This window comes from Lycium ferocissimum, chromosome 11 (genome assembly GCF_029784015.1).
Source record: "Lycium ferocissimum isolate CSIRO_LF1 chromosome 11, AGI_CSIRO_Lferr_CH_V1, whole genome shotgun sequence".
In the NCBI taxonomy this organism is placed as follows: Eukaryota; Viridiplantae; Streptophyta; class Magnoliopsida; order Solanales; family Solanaceae; genus Lycium; species Lycium ferocissimum.
In genome coordinates, this window is record NC_081352.1 from 26847093 (window position 1) to 26868903 (window position 21811).

The window sequence follows — 21811 nt, forward strand, 5'->3', positions numbered from 1 at the left end:
GTTGCTCTATTTGTTGATTTAGTAGTTCCTTTCTTTATCAATCCGTCAGTGAGTTTGCTGATTCAGTTGTGTCATTATATATCAATTCATCAGAAATTCGCAAAAAGTTATTCTTTTGGTACAATTTTCAAAATCTACCGTTGTTTGACGATTTTGCTTTTGGTTTCCACACATATCTCTTGATTCTACTTTTTTTTTTTTTTCCATTGGACAACTGAAAATGAAAACCCTATTGCAGTAATTGTTAGCTTCTTTTGAATTTCTTTGAAAGCTTTCACTCTAATGGTTGATGTTCATCTCCCATGGTCCGTATGTTATATTAGTTCATTCTAATTTTTTTTTTGTTTTAAAAAAAAAAAAAAAAAAACATGCAAGGGTCTGCAAGGAACTTTCTTTTTTTGCTTTCTTTGAACCCTCTTTTCGATAATAAAAGTAAATTTTTTTTTGTCATGATTGCGAAATGAGAGTCAAGAATGTTGTTAAGAACACGAAAGACTCATATAATTGTTAGTCTTCTTCAAAAAAATTGTGTCTTTTCTAATACAGGGAAAAGGGCCTTTGAAGGTCATGTTTACATAAGAAATTCTCCTTTTATTCTTTTAGTCCAAGAGCGTTTAAATACAACTTTGAATATTTTTGCTTATTTTCTCCTTTCCATATTTAGTAGTCTTTAGACATTTTCAAGTCAAGTTTGAATGTCAAATAGTCAATCGATTCTAATATCTTATAACGTAACTTAGTGCTAACGTTTCAATGCAGATAATATTTACCAAACCGAACTGCTTTCTTTCTCCACAGAGGGGTTCTATGTGAAGCTTTGAATTAGATGCTTCTAGGTTTACTCTTATTTTCTATATATTTTGCTCAATCAGCTTATGGTTTGAGAACAGTGAAAGTTAACTATATTGGTGGGTTTATTAGAGGCGAGTCATGATGGGATCAAGACTGTTATATCCAGTAAATCTATGCCTCCTCAGAGTTTTTATATTTGTGTTTGTTTGTCACTTGCTATGTTAATGGACAACTAATTAAGGGGGAAAATGCTTTTAAAAAAAGACCTTGCCCCTCCCGATTGGGAATTTTTGTTGGTTTCAAATGAGTTCTTTTTCTTGGATAAGAAATTTATACAGTAGGGGTAAAAAAAATGTTATGAAACTCGGCCACCTTTTTATTTTTATTGATTGAGGTGGTGAGTTCTCTCTTTTTGTAAACCCTTTTGCCTTATTCCTTCTTCTATCTGTATGAGGTGTTCTAAACTTTTCCTTTAATTTAGATTGACATATACTTTGAAATTAGGACAAGAAAGTACATTTTTCGATCCTTTCATTTAGTTTAGATTGAAACATTTTCAAATATATTAGAAAATCCTTCATAAGAAGATAATGTATCTTGATCTTAATTTTTGAAGTTAAACCTTTTTCCTACGAGGTGGGTCTGTCCATTCTCTTATATAGCTTCGAAGAGGTTAGATCCACATACCTCTTGCTCTTGCTTTGTTGCTTTTATATTAATATAGGAGATTCACCAGTCAAGGTGAATTTGAATTAAAAAGAAAAACTTTCTTCCTACTTCATTAGTTTCACCTTTTTTCTACCTAAGTTTGCTATCAGATAAATTCGGTACTTTTTATAAAAGTTAATTATATAAAAAAAATTGAATTGTATTTTGATCAATCTTATGTCTTTAGGTTGCTTTTCAATTTAAAAAGTTGTTTTCATTATAAAATAATTCAAATAACAGTTTAGTTAGATTTTAATTCTCTTTTTACCCCGCAAAGCGCGGATATATTGACTAGTAAAGACATAACTCTAGGCTAATAAATTCTCCCAGCCCCTACCTACCCACTCTTCAAAGCCATCAATGGTCACCTTCTCTAGTTGGTCCAGTGCATAGGTAAGATTTTGACATCTGGACATTTTTAAATCTAATGGCCAGCACTTATTTAACTAAAGCAACCCCTCAAATCATGGTTAAACTCCCTAATTACTATCTGATTCATCCTTACATATTTGCAGCACCAAAAAGGGCCAAAATCTTGCTAAATAAAACAAGCATCCAGAACAATAGCTGGAAAATCTTTTGGTTGAAAAAATTATTGTCTTACCATGAAACGGAACAATCAACAAGAACATAAGATCCAGTGATAAACTAATTTAGCCACCAACTGAAGATCCAGTGAAGACCTGTTAATCCATTTCTTTATATTCTTTGCTATTTATCTGAATTATAACTTGCTTTTATATTTATATCACCGAGAAATTAACCTATAAAAATATCTCCAATCGAGTTTCATTTATATACATCGATAACGTAAAAGAAATATACATTATCAAGTTTTTGTCTGTTGTACTTGCAGCAAATAACCTGCTTTATTTTAAGAATATAAATTCCAGAGATATTTTTTGAGTGACACGATATATAGTGTAAATGTTCTTTTGCACGATTGCCGTTTATAAATTAAACTACTATGACGGATTAAAGTGTAAATCAAAACACCTAAGATCAGGATCCTTTAATTACATATATTCAGGTCTTGCTTGACACTTTAATTTCAACTAGGCATAATACATAAATAAGCCCTTAAACTTGGCCTCAGCTGGCAAGTATGCCTTCCAACTTTTCATTGTCACGTCAGCATTTGTGTTTACTTGTTCAACTTTATATAAGTTAAGGTGCCTACTTGTGCACACCCAGAGTTGAAGGGCATACATGCCAGCTGAAACCACGTTTAAGGGCCTATTTATGTATTATGCCTTTCAACTATTATGCTTAGAATTCCTTCTTCTTCTTCTTTTGTGAAAGGTAACTAGCTATATAATAATGTGGATTTTTTGTAGCAAAACTTTATTTAACGAAACAGAACGTATCATTGCAATAATTTATTCACTTTCAACCAGAAGATTTTGCAGCCGGATATCACTTTTAATTATTTTTTTGAGGCTATTTTTAGCAAAACAATAAGTGTTAAATGAGCTCGCCTAGATTCGAACTCCGCATCGTTTACTCATATAACAAATTTTAGCCACTTAGCTATCTCTTTCATTTGCTTCACTGTGTTAAATTTTATTTATTACACATATTTGACCTATATACTTGTATTTTCACCACTACTACGCTATTAGTGACCGATCCGATAAGTTATTATCCCTCAGTCGTCATTAAAAATTTTGTTGGCGTTTATGTTAAGATAATGGTGCTCCCACATCCTAAAATCCTGGTGTTTTACCTCGAAATTGGATAATAAGTTGAATTTGTAAATGAGGTATAGGATATGTGGCACTTTAATCTATTTTTTGGTGAACAAAGGTGTATATGTATATTTCGCTTATGAAATGGCCTAAATATGAGTTCGTATGCTAAAAAACAATAATGATATTAGGGATTATATGTTTAAGTTAAGATCTTATGTATATTCCAAGCAATGTTTGAATGGGGTGATTCAATGAATTGTTTGAAGCTAAAACCTTCAATGAGAGAGATTGTATATATATATATATATATATATATATATATATATATAGAGAGATATATATATATATATATATATATATATATATATATTATAAAGTACAAAGTTCTTGGATCCGAAAAGCCAACCCTCAAAACGAGAGAATGCCTCCTATTTATAGTTTTCCTCTATGGGCCTTCTATACATCACGGGCCCTTTAGGATAAAGAAAACCTAATATGGATAAGGTTAGGTCGTACGGTCCGACACCCGTACGACCGTCGGCGTGGCGATTCCCACACGTGGCGGGCGAATAACCGATTATCCGGACCAACGTCCACGATCGAATGGTCACGAAGAAACCGGCTAACGGCCACGACCGATTTCGCTATATTCGAACGGCAAACGGCCACAATCAACTCGGCCATATAAGGATCGGACACCGACCAACCACGATAAGGAGTTATCTCCGGATACAACGAATTCATGCAAAGCTTCTTCGGATCAGACACTACCGTTCGTTCTCTTCCTTTTACCGATCCCGAGTTGCACCGGACAAACTTTACCCGATTTTTACCGTATACAGATAGTCCCCACACTTTCCGGACCGAGATCATATCGGAGTAACGGGAAGTGGATGAATAGTGCAACCGGGGATCACATTGGCTCGTTCTTATCTTCTCGTTTTGGCGGGAACAGTTGTCACCTTCTTCTGCCATCTGCCACGTGTCGTACCCCGACTGGTCCAAGCTCTGCAACCGCCGTTACGCACGTCCCTTCAAATCACGTCCTCATTTATTACGGGACACGGGCGCTTCGCCGATTGGTCGGATTTTTAACCGCCCGCCCCACGCGTGTATATATAACCTTCCATGTGCTTCCTTCTTCATTTTACTTTCTCCATTTTCACCATCTTCACTTCAAACTTCTTCACTCCACTTCTGTTCTTCATTTTATTTTACCATCTTCTTTTTCATCGTTGATTCTGTTATCTTACCACCCATATTTGCCACTTAAATTTGCTTGCAAGGAACCCGTTCCACTCTAGTGTCGCTTTGCTGATCGTTTTTTCCATTTGTGCTTTCGTTTTCTTTACTTCACAGTTTCCATCCTCTTACCTTCATCCCTTTATCAAATTTTCAAACTCTCCACCCATCACAAATGTCTGCCAATACTGAAACCACCTCCCAGATATTCCCTGCTTCTCCCAAGGAGCCGAGCCGTGTCACCAAAGGGGAAAGAATGTGGCCGAGCCTACGCTTTGATATCGTGCCGATCAAACCCAACTTCAACAAAGAGTTCAAGGGTAGAAGCCTTCATTAGTTTCGGATGTAGAGGTATGACGTAAGGCGATATCCCTCTTCCATCACCGAGGATAAGCTTGACCAAGGTCCCATCGATCATGTGGATGGGATAACCGTGATTTCGGTGCAAGTATTTGCTCCCCGGCCCGATTTAATCTATTATCGACCACCGAGGGTTATATGTTTACACTTACCTTTCACGCCGAAGCCGGAACCCGCAATTGATCCGTCCAGAGATGTGCAGGACCTACAATGTGACCCTTCGCACAAATTGGACCGATAATCCGAGGACGGTAGCTTGCCTCCGTCGTTGGCCAACAACGCCAAGAAACCATTCACGATGGCACATTTGATCCGCCTTTATTCCCCAAGACGATTCCTCGGTAGGCGTAATAAAATTAGCCAAGAGAGGTCGGAATCCGATCTTCTAAAAATGGACGAAGATAGAGATCGGGGCCGGTTAGAACGCTTCATTCGAGCGAGGACCTCCTGATATTATCCCGGAGGAATTCATGCCCTTCCCGGAAAAATGGAATGACAATCGTAAGTGTCTCAATCCCAACTTCATTAGTTTATGCTTATATTCCTTCATTCAGTCCCTTGCGCTTACATTCCCCTTTTCCTCCTCAATAGCCATGGCACGGATACCCCGGTCATCCCGCATATGAACGAGCTGGGTCGAGGCGCTCCTTGACCGGCATACACACGAAGAGTTGACACGGGGAATCTTGGCTCGGGGCCGACGGGTTGCTCAAAATCACGGTAACGCCACCTGAGTTCGGGTATTATGTACCTTCTTTTTTCACTTTGAACATTATTCCTAACTCTTCGATTTTAGGTTTATCGAAAGGTTGTCTGGCAACCTGTGACTCCGGACAACAGAGCAGCCGCGCTAACACCGCATCTCGATTCGGCCGGTCATCTAATCATTGCCGCCGCCCAAAAACGAAGGAAAACCTCCGATAAAGGAGACAAACCAAGAAAAGGGCAAGGCGCGTCGTCCGGTCTCCGAGAGACGGAAGAGTCCGACGTGATCATTCGTAGGGGCGTGGCCCCTACCTTCGAGTCGGTCCCGAGGAGGAAATTGTAGTTCCACCCCTTCAACCAAGGAAGCACCCTCACTTCGACTCGCCTACCAAAGGTGGGGAAGAAATACTTTACCCAACACCTCTTAGGTCTATCGAGTTTATTGATATTACGGCGAAGCCTCTTCCGAGGAGATTCCCCGCAAAGACCACGGAGATCCTGGCCCCGAGTCCACCGCTGAAATCGGGACAAGAACCGAGGCCGCACCGGCACGAGGGACCGAGGGAAACCGGCCATTGCTCATCGAGGATCCGACTATCGGCTTGAAGCCTCTACTTCCACCGAGGTCGCCGGTGCTCGTTTCGACTACACCCACTGCTCCGAGGTCAGATAGTCTGGATGAAATGTTTTTGGACACTCCTCCCGCGACCGGGGAGGCTGCCGATTTTGGTCATCTTCCAATCCCTCGGGTTACGAGGGCAGCTAATCGATCTACCGATACCGGTGCGAGGAAAGCGTAGCGAGCCTCTTTCGGCTCCTGGCGTGGAACCTGAGAACCGTGTCGGCGAATTACGTCCCCGAAGATTGCAGCTTCTATCCGTCCGTGGGAGTAGCAAGCTACTTAAGGCCCCTCGTCTCGGATTGGGACAAAAGAAAATGGCCGGAATCCCCGCGCAGCCCTCGATTAACGAAGCGACGCACGCGGGCAACCGGGTAAGCCTTTCTAGCCCATGCCTTGTATAATTTGATGTGAGTTTTTGGTTTGTTTTCTAACATCTTTTGCTTCTTTTGCAGAGTGTGGTGCTTGTAAACGAAGCCTTTATCCGGGCCCAACAAGAGATTGACGACCTTAAGGGCAGTGGGACGCCCAAGGTCGGAAACGGAGAAGTTCCGCATCTTTGCAAGCAAGCGAAGAAGAGCTAAGAGCCGAGCAATGGCCCCTCACAAACCTTCGACCCGAGCCGGATGCTACGAAGGGCCGAGAACCTTCGATTAAAGGGTGAGCTAGCCGGGGTTTGTGGATAGGAACCGGCCGGAAGAAGAAAATCGGCCTTAGCCAAGATAACGCCGCTTTCTTCCGTACTTAGCGAGCTCGAAACCTCGATATCTCAACTCCGAGGGGAGCTAGATTCGGGGCTCGAATCCGAGAGTGACGGCTCGAATCCGAGAAAGTGCAGAGAGAGAACGAGGTTTTTGAGCAAAAAGGCGAGGACCGGCTCGAATGTGCGACGAGCTAAGAACCAAACTCGGGAGATGACCGAGGCAAAAATGATATACTCAAAGCCGAGCTTGACTCGCCAATCAATACGCGGAGTGTCCTCGACGAGAGAGGAAACGAGCTCTTGGTTGGGGCCGGCCCGGCCGAAGCCGATTTTGGCGTGGGGCTTCCTCGAAAGAGCGTGGGTCTTCGAAGCCTATTCCACTTGCGGTGGAACACGAACGCGGGAGATCTCGGAGAATCACCCTCGGAGGAAGCCGAGCGTGGCTTTACCGATCTCCCGCCTCTTATTCGGGAGGCTAGAGGAACCGAGGAAGAAGCAAAGAGAGCTCTTGACTCCGACTCCGATGATTCCCGAACTACGAGTCCGAGCATTCCCGGTTCCAAATTATACCTGACAGTTAGGGCTTGCACTTTTTGTTTTGTCTTTATAAAGACTTTTGAACTTTCCCAAATTTCAAGTGTAAAAAATTTGTATATATAAAAAGCGTATCCTTTCTTCGACCATTCTTTTGTTTGAATGTTTGTTATGATTTTTGTCCAACCGCCGATTTTTCGGACTTGTTCGACTAGTAGTTTTCATCTTATCCGCATGACTTATCCGGAGTCGAGCAGAGAAGTTTGCCCGCTGGGACTTATTTATGCTTTGTGAATTCGTACGTCTCCGAATCACGTTAGGCATTTTTTAGGGCCGATATTTTGTGGCTATTCCTTTATTTTTTGATTAGGGTTCGGCACCCGAATCTCTCGCTAAACAAATTCTCGTGGTAGCAAATTTCATTCGGGTGTATTAAGATTTAGGCTTGGTTTGCTATAACCTCGTGGCCTTTGCGTATTTCTACCGTAATGTCCGAATCGTATACGGATAACCGGTGCTCGATTTTCGGAGAAAAGTGCTTTATAAGGAAGATAAATCCGAAATGTAATAATTTAATTTTTCAATAAACCTCAAGTATTTGTACATCATATGAGGACTTTATCCGTTTCCTTCTGTTTTTTGCCGTGGCAAATTCTAAGTGGACATGATTCGCTTTGATCGTTTGTCCTTACATCAAAACCTAACAGAAGGTTCGGCATCGGTTCCTGCCATAGTGAATATTAGAGGGACACGATTCACTTTCGATCGTTTGGTCCTTACATCGGAATGTATTGTCATAGCCCCCTAGTGCTTATTCGAGCTGTACAGTCGGGTAAGCACTATCCAGCCCCGGTCGTAGGGTGTTACCCCCGAAAATCCCGGTATTTAGTAACACGTTGTACTTGTCGCCTCATTAAAAACCTTGTCGAAAACCCATTCGGGACAAACCGAGCTAAGGAAAAGAGTGCAACACGTGTTTTCGTACCTAATAAGCTAACTACGTCGGCACTCGGCTCCCCCGCAAAAAGAAAAGGTAAGTGAATAAAATAAAAAGGTCTATACCTCACGGAGTATTTCTTCAAACGAGCCACATTCCGCTTGTTGCAGTAACCGTCGCCCGTCCATGGATTCCACCGATAGGACCCTTTTGCCCGTTATCTCGGTCACCTTGTATGGACCTTCCCGCCGGGCCAAGTTTTCCCTCGTTGGGGTTTTTGTGTTCAAGGTAACTTTTCTGAGCACCAAGTCCCCAATTTGGAAACGTCGGAAGTTAGCTCTCCGGTTATAGTACCTTTCCATCCTCTATTTCGAGTCGCAATACGGATTAACGCGTTCTCGCGTAGCTCATCCGTGAGATCGAGCTTTACGGCCATGGCCTCCTCGTTTGATTCCTCGGTGGTATAATTGAACCGGAGACTGGGCTCTCCGACTTCTACAGGAATGAGAGCTTCGGTCCCGTAGACCAACGAGAAAGGTGTTTCCCCCGTGCTTGATTTTGATGTGGTTCTATAAGCCCACAGTACCTCCGGTAATATTTCTCCAAAGGATGCTTCGACGTTTCAAGTCTCTTTCTCAGATTCTGAATTATAGTTTTGTTCGTAGATTCCGCTTGTCCGTTCGCACACGGATGATACGGAGTTGACACAATTTTCTTGATCTTCAATCCTTCAAGGAAATCATTGACTTTGCCACCAACGAATCGGGGGGGCCGTTGTCACAAGTGATCTCACGGAATGCCGAACCGGCAAATAATGTGGTCCCAAATGAAGTCAATAACTTCCTTCTCTCGTATTTTCTCGAAGGCTCGCGCTTCAACCCATTTTGAAAAATAGTCACCATAAACAAAATAAAGCGGGCTTTACCGGTGCCCATGGCAACGGACCAACAATGTCCATTCCCCATTTCATGAAGCGGCCACGGTGATATCACCGTGCGTAGTTCCCCGGTTGGTGAATCATCGGGGGCATGTCTTTGACATCCGTCACACTTCGGACAAAATTCTTCGTATCTTCCTCCATTCGGTTCCCGTAGAGTAACCGCTTCTAATGATTTTTCGAACTAAGGCTTCCGCACCGGAGTGATTGCCACAGGTCCCCTCGTGTACTTCTCTCATCACGTACTCGGTTTCACCGGGGCCTAAACATTTGGCCAAGGGACCGAAGAAAGACCGTCGGTACAACTGACCATCTACCAGGCAAAAGCGTGCTGCTTTAACCCTCAGCGACCGCGATTCCTTAGGATCATTGGGGAGCTTTCCATCTTGCAAATAGTCGATGTATTTGTTGCGCCAATCCCAAGTTAAACCCATCGTGTTTACCTCAGCATGACCGTTATCTATTGCCGAGTTCTTCAAGTGCACCACAGTCCCGGGGTTAATTTCTTCCCCTTCGACCGAAGATCCCAAACTGGCCAATGTATCACCTCAGCTCTCGCTTCCCTCGGTACATGTCGTACGGTCCATTCTTTGAATCGGTAAAGTATGACCCGGACCCTTTCAAGGTACCTTTGCATCCGTTCGTCCCTCGACTTCAAGACGCCATTCACCCGGTTAACAACCAGAGTGAATCGCATTTTCCTCGATTACTTCGGCCCCCATGCTTCGAGCTAATTCCGCCCCCGCAATCATAGCCTCATACTCGGCTTCATTGTTAATTTAACCGTCCTAACGGATTGCCGGATCGCATCCCCGCGGGGGTTTTAAGGACGATTCCAAGCCCGGAACCTCTAAGGTTCGAGGCTCCGTCCGTGTGTAATGACCAAGTACCCGAGGCTTTCCCCGGGTTAGCAGGAGTTCCTTCTCAACCTCGGGGATCATGGCCGGGGTGAAATCTGCCACAAAGTCGGCTAAGACTTGTGACTTGATGGCCGTCCGAGGCCTATATTCAATGTCATACCCGCTTATCTCTACGGCCCATTTAGTTAGCCTGCCCGATAATTCGGTTTATGCAAGATGTTCTTTAAAGGATAAGTGGTCACTATACATATCGGTGGCATTGAAAGTAAGGCTTCGAGTTTTCTGTAAGCGCTACCAAAGCTAATGCCAAATTTTCAAGGTGGGGATAACGGGTCTCCGCATCCCCCAAGGTTCTACTTACATAATAAATGGGAAATCGTGTACCGATTCTTCTCGACCAAAACTCCACTTACCGCTACCTCCTGACACGGCTAGGTAGAGAAAAAGTTGTTCGTCCGATTTCGGCGTATGCAATAAAGGAGCGCTAGATAAGTACTCTTTTAGTTCTTGCAAGGCTTTCTGGCATTCCAGTGTCCACGTGAAGTCGTTCTTCTTCCTGAGTAAGGAGAAGAAACTGTGGCTCTTGTCTGAAGATCTCGATATAAACCGGCGCGTCGCTATCCTCCCGCAAGCCTCCGCACTCCTTTGACGTTATTTACCACCTCGATATCCTCGATTGCCTTGATCTTGTCCGGTTAATCTCGATTCCCGATTCGACACCACGAAATCGAGGAATTTACCCGACCGACACCGAAAGCACACTTCTCCGGATTGAGCTTCATATTATATTTTCGAGTACGTCAAAGGTTTCGCAAATGTTTTAAATGGTCCTCTGTTTCCAGGGACTTAACAACCATGTCATCAATATAAACTTCCATCGCTTTTTCCTATTTGTTCTTCGAACATTCCGTTAACTAGGCGTTGGTAGGTTGCCCCGGCATTTTTTAACCCGAATGGCATTACATTGTAGAAAGAAGTCCCGTATCGGTAATGAAAGATGTTTTCTTCGATCTTCCGGTGCATCCGAATTTGGTTGTACCCGGAGTAAGCATCGAGAAAACTTAACATCTCACGCTTTCGTCGTCGCATCGATCATTCTATCGATGCTGGGCAACGGGAAACGAATCCTTCGGCATGCTTTGTTTAGATCCTTATAATCAACGCACATTCGAAATTTATTACCTTTTTTCGGCACCACTACTACGTTAGCCAGCCAATCCGGGTATTTTACTTCCCGAATGGAGCCTATTTTTAAAAGCTTTGTTACCTCATCCTTCACAAAGGCATGCTTTGGCTCTGCCATAGGCCTCCGTTTTTGCTTCACCGGGGGAAATCTCCCATCGAGACTAAGCTTATGAGTTGTTATTTCCGGTGACACACCTGTCATATCTATATGCGACCATGCAAAGCAATCGGCATTAGCTTGAAGAAATTTAATTAACTTGTTCCCCGAGCTCCGAGGTTAACCCCGTGCCTGTGTATACCTTCGTCCGGTAGATATTCGAACAGGATGACTTGCTCCTGCTCCTCCATTGTAGACTTTGTCGCGTCTGACTCATCCGGCAAGACGAATGATCTAGGTATGTTGAAGTCGTCTTCTTCGTGCCCCGGGTCCAATCTTTTTTGCTCCGTTGCTGGACCCGTTAACGGTAATTGCTATTTGGAATCCTTGTCCCCGGTTGATCCTTCCTTTTGATCCGGCCTTTGAAGTAGGGGTGACGATTCTTCGACTGCGAACATTTCTCTTGCCGCGGGTTGTTCTCCCCGGATGGTTTTCACCCCTTCCGGCGTTGGGAATTTCAAGCCATCGATGTAACGTAGACGGTGGCTCTCATGCTATGTATCCACGGTCCGCCCAAAGAACGCGTCGTATTTCATGTCCCCCTCGATTACATAGAACACGGTTCTATCGGATGGTGCCGTCAATGTTAACCGGGAAATCTCACCCTTCGTAGTTTCGCTTGCCATATTGAATCCACTAAGCACCCGGGCCACCGGTACGATCTGGTCGAATAGCCTTAACTGTTCAACCACTCTCCACCGGATGATATTGGCCGAGCTACCTGGATCAATTAGAATACGTTTAATCTGAGATTTAAAAACAAGAATAGAAATTACCAAAGGCATCATTGCGTGGTTGAACGATGCCTTCCGCATCCTTGTTGCCGAAAGTGATGGAGCCCTCGATGTATACAATCCCGGCCGCGCTTTTCACGAACAAAGGAAACCTTGGCGCGTTTCATTACCGGCCCTTCCGGGGCATCTATACCTCCGATTATCATGTTGATTATATGTTGAGGCTTCTACGGTTCAATCCGTTTACTCGACTCCCTCTCCTTGTAGTGGGTTTTTGCCCGCTCACTTAAGAACTCACGAAGGTGCCCATTTTTCAGTAAGCGAGCCACTTCTTCTCTTAGTTGGCGACAGTCCTCAGTTCTGTGACCGTGAGTTCCATGGTATTCACAAACCATGCTCGGATCCCGTTGGCCGGGGTCCGACCTCAATGGTCTCGGCCACCTTGCTTCCGGAATGCGGCCTATGGCCGAGACAAGGTCCGAAGTGTTGACGCTAAAGTTGTATTCTGATATTCTCGGTGGGTCCCTGTTAGTTACCGAACTTCCAGCATCGCTTCTGGACGACAACCCTCGGGCTATTCGATGGACGCCCGTTCTTCTATCTCCTCTCGCCGGAGAATTGACCGGGACCGGACCTCGACTTTTCTCGGCCTAAGCTTGTTTTCCGATCGAGAATACGGCCGGTATCTTTCCTCGATGGCCGTGTCTCCGGTCGTAATTTTTTCTAATCCTCTCGTATCCTTTACTTAGGTTTACTGGCCGGCGGAAGTTCGAGCCGATCATCCTCCACCGGAATTTTGGACTCGTATCCGTTGTGTACGTCCGCCTGTGTCACCGCCGTATTCCAGAAATTTTCCTTCGCTTGAACGAGGCCGTCGAACTCGGGGATTAAGCCCTTTAGTGAACGCCGTGCAGCCCATTCTTCCGGCACTCGGTGGGAGTTCCATCCGTTCTCTGCAAACGATTGACGAACTCCCGTAGTAACTCATTGTCTCTTTGGGCTATCCGAAAATATCCGCCTTACGGCTCCGGACCTTTTTGGCTCCGGCATGAGCCTTTATGAACGCATCCGCGAGCATCTCAAAAGAAGTGATTGAATGCTCGGGCAGATGGTCATACCAAGTTAGTGCCCCTTTTGACAGCGTTTCCCCGAACTTTTTCAGCAATACGGACTCAATCTCGTCTTCTTCAACATCATTGCCTTTATAGCACAAAGTGTATGAGGTCACGTGTTCGAGGGTCCATCGTGCCATCATATTTCTCGGATATCCGGCATCTTGAACCTCTTTGGGATTAACTTCGGAGCCGCGCTGAGGAAAGGGCCTCTCGAATATACCTCTTCGAATCCGGCCCTTTAGGATGGGAGGAGCCCCGGATCCGATCCACCCGAGAATTATAGGTCTCGACCCTTTTCTCGGTTGAGTCCACCCGTTTTGCCAACGTCTCGAGCATCCTCAATACCTCGGTAGATGATCCTGCTCCGGACCCATTGCTTTCGACCATTTGAGCTTCTTCTCTCCGGGGTTCGGCAGAACCCGTACTTCTTCCCGGAGTTGCTACATCCTTCTTGCTCTGCAATTGGGCTATCGCCACTCCTTGCTCAAAGAATAGGCGCTCTTGTTCCCGCAACATTTCAAAAAATAAGACGCAAATTAATATCATCCGGCATCCGGCGCTCTTCGGCCATGTGCCCGGTCAAAGTGATAAATTAAAAGTATTTAAAGGATCGGGCCGGTCGGACGAGCGGCGTTCTCCCCGTTCACGGTATTCCGTCGCCGAGGCCCTCCCTCGAATCGACAGACCCGGAGCGCGGATTCACTGGCACCCCCTGCAAACCGATGTTATCATTTTCGGCCACAATTTCGTTGTTGACGTGACCAGATTCTCCGCTGTTAGCCATTTCGTCCGTTTTTGCAGTGACGAACAGTAGAACTGAAATCTTTGTATGAACGAATAGAGCGCGATCAAAGACCACAATAATCCTAGCCCCACGGTGGGCGCCAAACTGTTTTACCCCGAAATTGGATAATAAGTTGAATTTGTAAATGAGGTATAGGATATGTGGCACTTTAATCTATTTTTTGGTGAACAAAGGTGTATATGTATATTTCGCTTATGAAATGGCCTAAATATGAGTTGGTGTGCTAAAAAACTGAATAATGATATTAGGGATTATATGTTTAAGTTGAGATCTTATGTATATTCCAAGCAATGTTTGAATGGGGTGATTCAATGAATTGTTCAAGCTGAAAAACCGGGCCAAAGTCTCGGGAAACCAAAAAGAGAGAGATTTTTATATATATATATATATATATATATATATATTCAAAGTACAAAGCTCTTGGATCTAAAAAGCCAACGCTCAAAAATGAGAGAATGCCCCCTATTTATAGTTTTCCTCTATGGGCCTTCTATACATCATGGGCCCCTTTTAGGATAAAGAAAACCTAATATGGATAAGGTTAGGTCGTACGGTCCGACACCCGTACGACCGTCGAAGCAGTGTGCATTCCCACACACGTGGCGGCGAATAACCGATTATCCGACCAACGGCCACGATCGAATGGTCACGAAGAAACCGGGCTAACGGCCACGACTGATTTTGCTATATTCGAACCGGGCAAACGGCCACAACCAACTCGGCCATGTAAGGATCGGACACCGTACCAACCACGATAAGGAGTTATCTCCGGATACAACGATTTCATGCAAAGCTTCTTCGGATCAGACACTACCGTTCGTTCTCTTCCTTTTACCGATCCCGAGTTGCACCGGACAAACTTTATCCGGTTTTTACCGTATACACCTGGGTCCGCCTCTGAGTCAATATCTTCTTCTCATTTCTTCCACTACAAATTTTGGTTTGATTTCTGCGTCAGTGTCATGTAGAAAATCGATGATGTAATCGGCTATAACCTTCGATGTTGCGTGCCTTTGGTCATTTTCATCAATAGAGCAACTATGGATTTTTTCAAATTTAGTAATCTTGAATAATTCAGAATCATTGACCTGTGAAGCATGCAAACACCAACTGCATTCGTCATCATAACACTTCAGGTAATACCTTGTTTTGCAAGATTTGTGGACCTTACATCTGAAGTGGTACTCAATTGCATTACTAGAGAAACATTTCTTCAAACTTCGTTTGTCCGAAAATAAAGATCCCACATCTATTTCATCCAATGTAGCATCTTCTCTCAGATCTACATTTTGCAGATTGCCTCTTTTACTGGCCGGCCTTTTCCTTACTTTCTTACCATTTGATGTCTGTCCCGTATCCTTAGTTGTTTCTTTTGTCGTCAAATTTTCAACCTTCATTGTCGGTTCAATCACTATCGATGCTTTATCTCCTATATGCATTTCCCAAGTCCTTCCCCTTGTAGTTCACCATTTACTTCTTCCTTGCATAATTCTGTTTTTGAACTGTTTGCTGACAAAGAATTCTTTTCCGCAATATCAACAATGAAACGGGAAGTCTCGAAATTTGAATCATTTTTCAACAAGTAGATGCAAGTAGTAACCTCATCGTCATTTGTTACTAGCATCCCTTTGCTTGTTTCAAGCTTCTTATCAAACCAAATATTTGCTTTTGTTAGCGCGGAAACGATAAAAACACAGTAATTAACATGGTTCGGATCGATGTGATCCTAGTCCACGGAGAACGGCTGGCACTTTTATTAATATCAAGAGAGAAAGTAAGTTACAATATTGAATACTCTTAGGTTGTATGTTCTATCCTACTTAATAAATCCTAGCTAGCATGTATTTGTACTACTAGGTCTAATCCTTTCCTAGAAAGGATCTAAATCCCAATAACACTCGAAAACCAACAAAGAAAAAAGTTTCCTTTTATTTCTTTCCGCTTTTGAGTAGGAATTGGCTTGAATATATTCTCAACTTCACAATCTCCACTTTGAGATGAATTTGGAGCTTCCATACGAACGTCATTCAATCTAATGTCTCTAAGCCTATGTGAGCTAACTCCGTGTAGGAAACAAGAGACACTAACCGAAACCTTGTACATACTAGTAGCCCTACCTTGCCCTGCCGTTCTCCATCCTGACGCATCAGTTGATGCTAAAAAGAATTTTAACTCACAATCGTGAGAAACGAAATATGCATTGATTTCTTACAGAAAAGTTGTTATATTTGATTATATCAAGCTCCTTCGAGTGAATGTGTTATGAATGGAAGAATTGTCAAATTACATTTGGGATCCTGGAAACATTCCTATATAAGGAAGAGGAGAATAATCTATTAGGGCTTATGCCATGAACTTGTCTTATTTTTATTGTTTAGTTCTATAGAGCTTTTTTCTAGAACCTCCCTTTTCTATTTTGTAATTTTCTCTTTGAAGCTTCATTGTTGATAGTAAATGAAAGAGCTAGACTCAACTGGTCTCTAACTCCATGTTTTCTGATCAATACAATATGGATTCGTTACATTGGTGCTCACATTGTTTTTACTCCATGCCTCTATACCCTACTACCATCACCTATACTGATATAGATTTTAGGAATGTAACAAGGAATGTGGTAATAAGTAGCATAATTAGACAATAAGGTTGTTCAACAGGATATAGATCTTAGGATAAACTTAAAAGAGTAGCTTAAAGTGAAGAAATTAATAAACGGATTCTATAGGGCTAATTCTTAATCACATACAAAGTTGAATGGACTACTTGAAGTTATAAGGTTCACGATCTTACAAACTAACCAATATTTGATTAGGCACAGAAGAGGAAAGAAGAGAGACATCAAAATTGAGAAGATGAGGGGGAATAGTTGATACTTACTAAAGAAGCACAAGATCTTTGGCATATACTAGGAGCTGATGGCCAAAGGTGTGATCTAGTGGTTAATGAAGTGCGATAAAATTATGAGAAACTAAAATGTTATGCGACTTCTTTTTTATCTATCTAATAAGTCTTGATGGGCAAAATTATCTGGAACATATGCTTGTGGAGGTAGCAAGTACCAGGTGGCAGAAGCGAATCCAGAATTTGAATTTTCCCTTTCAACCTTTAAGTTCTTAGTATTGCATCTATTGTTACTTTTAAAATGATGGTTAAGTATTTAATTTTTGTTAAAGTTTTACCCTTTCTTCACATATATTTATATGTCGTGTCAAAATTACGGAGTTCCGAACCCAGCAAACAGAGGTTGCATTCACCTTTACCGAACTCTAGCGCATTGAACAGTAGAGGTGTGCGCAAGCTGCTCGAACTCCATCATTAGCCCAAAAGATCTTTGCCGACTTGGTGAACAAATATTATTACAAAAATGTGCAGGAAATGGATGATCAGAAGTGAAGTTGTGTCAGGAAAAATTTGAGCAGCTCTCTCCAAGAAACTTACAGGTGTAAAGGAAAATAATTAGCAGAAACTTTGGATTGCATTGACTGAGTTTCAAGGTTCACAGAAAATTGACACAGATAGCTTATTGCCCTTTGAGTTGAACCTTGGACCTTTGCCTGTTATGATACTACGTTGAAATTGTATGGTCACTCATCTAATAGTTTAAACGGTTAAAGAAGGTGCACTTTTATTTACTTACTTACATATTCACCAGTTCCATGTTTTACTCCTTGAGCTATCCACTCCATACGTTCTTGTACACTCCTATTCACCAGATCCACGTTTTACTCCTTAGCTATCCACTCATATGTTCTTGTACACGCGGAATGTTTTCTAATTCCCAATTTAGGTGCACCTTTTGTTCCCCAGCTATTTTAAGGTTAATAGTAAGTAAACTTGTGTGACTATATGAAGCGACATGAACAATAAGAATTAGCCGATCCCAACTTACATGGGCCTTGGGGTTTAGGTGTAGTAGTAGTAGAGTCGTCGTCGTTGTTATCGTAGCAAGTGTAATCGTCTGAAGACGAGGAATGATTATTGAATTCATCAACAAAACGACTGCAATTTATACATCTCTTCAAGTCCTTTTAAGTGTTCAGACAGGGCAATTCCCATTTTTAGTTATATGTATTTGCAGGGAAAAGCATACATAAATTTAGAGACACAATTGGGCTGTTATTACTACCAATTATCAACAGATTATACAGAGATTTTCAGCGAATACTGCTGCTTCATTTAATTCTAGAAAAGACTGCCCAAGGCGTTCGCTTTCTCCCTCAGGATAAATTTCTGTATCTTTCCCGTCGAAGTTTTAGGAATATCTTCGAATATGACTGTCCGAGGTGCCATGTAATGAGGCAAATTATCCCGACAAAACTTGATAATTTCTTGATCGCCAACACTAAATCCATCCTTCAACTTCACAAACGCGCAAGGCGTCTGCCCCCAGTGATTATCTGGTCTTGCAACTACTGCTGCTTCAAGAACTGCTGGATGACTATACAAAATACGTTCAACCTCGACCGTGCTTATGTTTTCTCCACCGGAAATTACAATGTCTTTCAACCGGTCCTTAACTTCTATATAACCATCAGGATGTTTCACAGCAAGATCACCGCTGTGAAACCATCCCCCTCTAAAAGCTTCCTCTGTCGCTTTTGTGTCTTTTAAATATCCGCTCATTACAGTATTCCCTCTAAACATAATTTCTCCAATCGTCTTACCATCAGCCGGCACTTTTTCCATGGTGGTAGAATCTCTTACATCGACTTCTTTTAAACAAAGATGTTGTACTCCTTGTCTTGCTTTCAGTATAAATTTTTCGTCCGGAGGCAAAGAATCCCACTCGGGCTTCCACAAACAATAAGTACCTGGACCATATGTCTCTGTAAGCCCGTATAAGTGATTTACTCTGAACCCTAGCTCCTCCATTTTGGAAATGACTTGGGGAGGTGGCGGTGAACCACCCGTCATTATCTTAACCTTGTGAGGAAGCTGCTTTAGACCACAGGGGAGTGAATTCACGATTTTGTTCAAGACAGTCGGTGCCCCACCCATATGTGTGACTTTGTAGAGAGAAATGTTTTCGAATATGTCTTCCGGAGAGACATTTCTAAGACAAATGCTTGTGCCACCTAATGCTGCAAGACCCCAAACCATGCACCAACCGTTGCAGTGAAAAGTTGGAACCGTCCAAAGATAAACGGGGAACGAACTCATCTCATGAAGCAAAAATGTGGCGATAGTATTGAGATACGCGCCTCTATGACTGTAAACAACTCCTTTGGGTCGCGACGTTGTTCCAGAAGTATAGTTAATACTAATAGGGTCAAATTCTGTTTTCGGCCATCTTATAGTAAAATCGCTGTCCCCACTTTTGAGAAAACTTTCATATTCGAGATCGTGAGTGTCAGAGTCGGATTCACGGATTACAACAAGAATAGGTGGTTTTTGTTTCTTGTCAGCAAGAAGAGCTAGTGCTCCTCGAGCAATTTCGAGGAACTGCTGATCCACGAATATGACCTTTGCTTCCGCATGCATCAGTAGTATTGATAACATAGCTGAATCGTGGCGTGTATTTAAAGTACAGAGAATTGATCCGGCCATTGGTACTGCAAAATGTAGCTCTTGCATTGCTGGTACATTAGGGGCCAATGTTGCAACCTACAGAAAAAACTTCAAATGTATAAAAATGAGGAAGTAAATAATGTAGGTTCTTGACATCAGTAGATTGGTAATTTTTTATTATCTTAAGAAAGTTGATTGAAAAACGAAAAGGCAAAAGATAAAATAGGGGGATCCATAACTTTGATTATTTCAGAAGGCATTTGCTCTATTTCAAGATCCATATTGAAATTTTACTAACAATTACAATCACTTGCACTATCATGGTCCATCTGAATTCATTGCTAGCATGCATAAACCAGAACAAATTAGAGCCACACATTCAATCTCTGTGGTAGATTATCAAGCCTGAGTATCAAGAGTTTAACTTCTATGCACCGACAATCAAGATACTTATAAGATAATTACAAGTAAATATATACGCAAAACATTAATTTGCAACCTTATAAAAATGGTAACTAACCTTCTATTACAGGTTAAACAACAATTTTACACTACAAGTGATCATAACTTGAATCTATGTAGAAATAGTGAACAACCAACCAGCTTGAACAAACACTACAGGCTTCCTCCACATACTGGGGGTAGACTAACTGTAAGTAATTGGTTGTTATTTATCTCACCACCGCACAAATTTTCAGTTCCTCTTATACTGGAAGAATAGTATATAGCAACAGACCAAAGAGGGAAAAACTAACACAGTAATTAACATAACAACTTAGCCACTAAATTCCTTCTCATAATCTAAGTTACTCGGACTCTCCTAATATGTCGTCGGGTGCATGTTCGATCCTTCAAAAGAAGTGTATTTTTGGAGGATCCGACACGGGTGCGGCAACACTTTTGACGAGTCCGAGTAACTTAGCTCATAATCCATAGCCATTTACTCCCTCTGTTCCATATTCCTTATTCATCCGTTCCATGTCATCATTTTAACTTCAAATTTTTCATTTTATCGTTAATGACATGCGCTATAGAGAATCCAAAGCTTTATTCTACGGTTCAAGGGAACCAATAATTTTTGCTAATACCTATATATATCGATTAGAAAATTCACTAATCATGGATCGTCCTCTAGGCATGCTTGCAGAATTTTCACTAAGGGAATTCAAATTATAAAGAAATGAACACACCAAGAAGTGTAGGGAAATCAACATCTATTATATATACTCCCTCCGTTCACTTTTACCTGTCCACTTTTGACTTCGTACGCTCCTAAATAAAGTACATATTATAAATGAAGTACATATTTTAACATAATACTCATATTAATTGGTATATAGTCTCAATAGACTTGCAAAATGATTTGAAAATGAATAATTAATGTTAAAAGTAAAACAACAAACAAAGAGTTTGTCTTTCTTTAGATATCCTAAAGTGGACAAGTAAAACTGAAATTTACTTTTTATACAATGGACAAGTAAAAATGAACATAGAGAGTTCATAAACAAATAATTTTGACATTATATATAAAATATAATCCATTCGTCTCAATTCATGTCATATAGTTAGATTTTACGAGTTAAAAAAGAAAAAAAGACTTTTGAAACTTTTAAAATAAATCACAAGTATTTGTGTAGCGGTAAAATCATTTAATTGGCGGGTAAAAGTGAAAGTTTCAGGTTAAATTATTTCTAAATATAAAGATGTATCATTATTTTTGGAACATACTAAAAAAGAAAGTATATCACATAAATTCAAATGTATGAAAAAAATATTATTTCTTAAATTTCACGTCAAATCACGCGTTAATAAATTTAATAGAGGAGTTGGCACAAGAAAAACTTACCACATCACCATGAGAAATTCCCAAATGAACCAAAGCAGAAGCAAGCTTTACACACCTATTATGAGTCTCTTCCCAATTATACTTCAATTTTTCACCATAAATAACACTAGTTCTATCTCTAAAAACATTAGCTGCTCTTTCCAAGAAACTTAATGGTGTTAATGGAACAAAATTTGCATCACATTTAACAAGACTTTCCATAGATCTCCAAGACTCAGAAATATTGCAAAATTGGTGAGGCCTTTGAGTATTTTTTTGGTTTATTTTACTGAAATGAAAGAACCTACCAACCAATCTTGAATTCTTGATGAATTGATTCATGGTGACAGTGGAAAGAAAGATTGAAAAAAAATTGGGAAACTTAATAGTTTACTTT

The 21811-nt window shown here is 41.7% G+C and overlaps 1 protein-coding gene across 2 annotated transcripts; it reads right to left on the reverse strand.

Moving 5' to 3' along the window:
* Positions 1–18040: 18040 nt before the first annotated feature.
* On the reverse strand, positions 18041–21811 carry LOC132036219 (isovalerate--CoA ligase AAE2-like). 2 transcript variants are annotated; one of them, XM_059426498.1, is made up of 2 exons: positions 21436–21811; positions 18041–19685 (listed from the first exon to the last, which is right to left on the reverse strand). In XM_059426498.1, the coding sequence occupies exons 1-2, from the start codon at positions 21754–21756 to the stop codon at positions 18264–18266; spliced, it is 1743 nt and encodes a 580-aa protein (XP_059282481.1). In that variant the 5' UTR covers positions 21757–21811; the 3' UTR covers positions 18041–18263. The 2 variants fall into 2 exon arrangements, with proteins under 2 accessions (XP_059282481.1, XP_059282482.1); XM_059426499.1 differs by having other exon boundaries at positions 18041–19697; positions 21436–21562.

What these genes read in the sequence shown, in the direction of transcription:
- LOC132036219 (XM_059426498.1), bottom strand. Translation starts at nt 21,756, where the DNA reads ATGAATCAATTCATCAAGAATTCAAGATTGGTTGGTAGGTTCTTTCAT. An exon ending in GAATTTCTCATGGTGATGTG is followed by an intron (nt 19,686 to 21,435) that starts GTAAGTTTTTCT and finishes TTTTTTCTGTAG; the next exon opens with GTTGCAACATTGGCCCCTAA.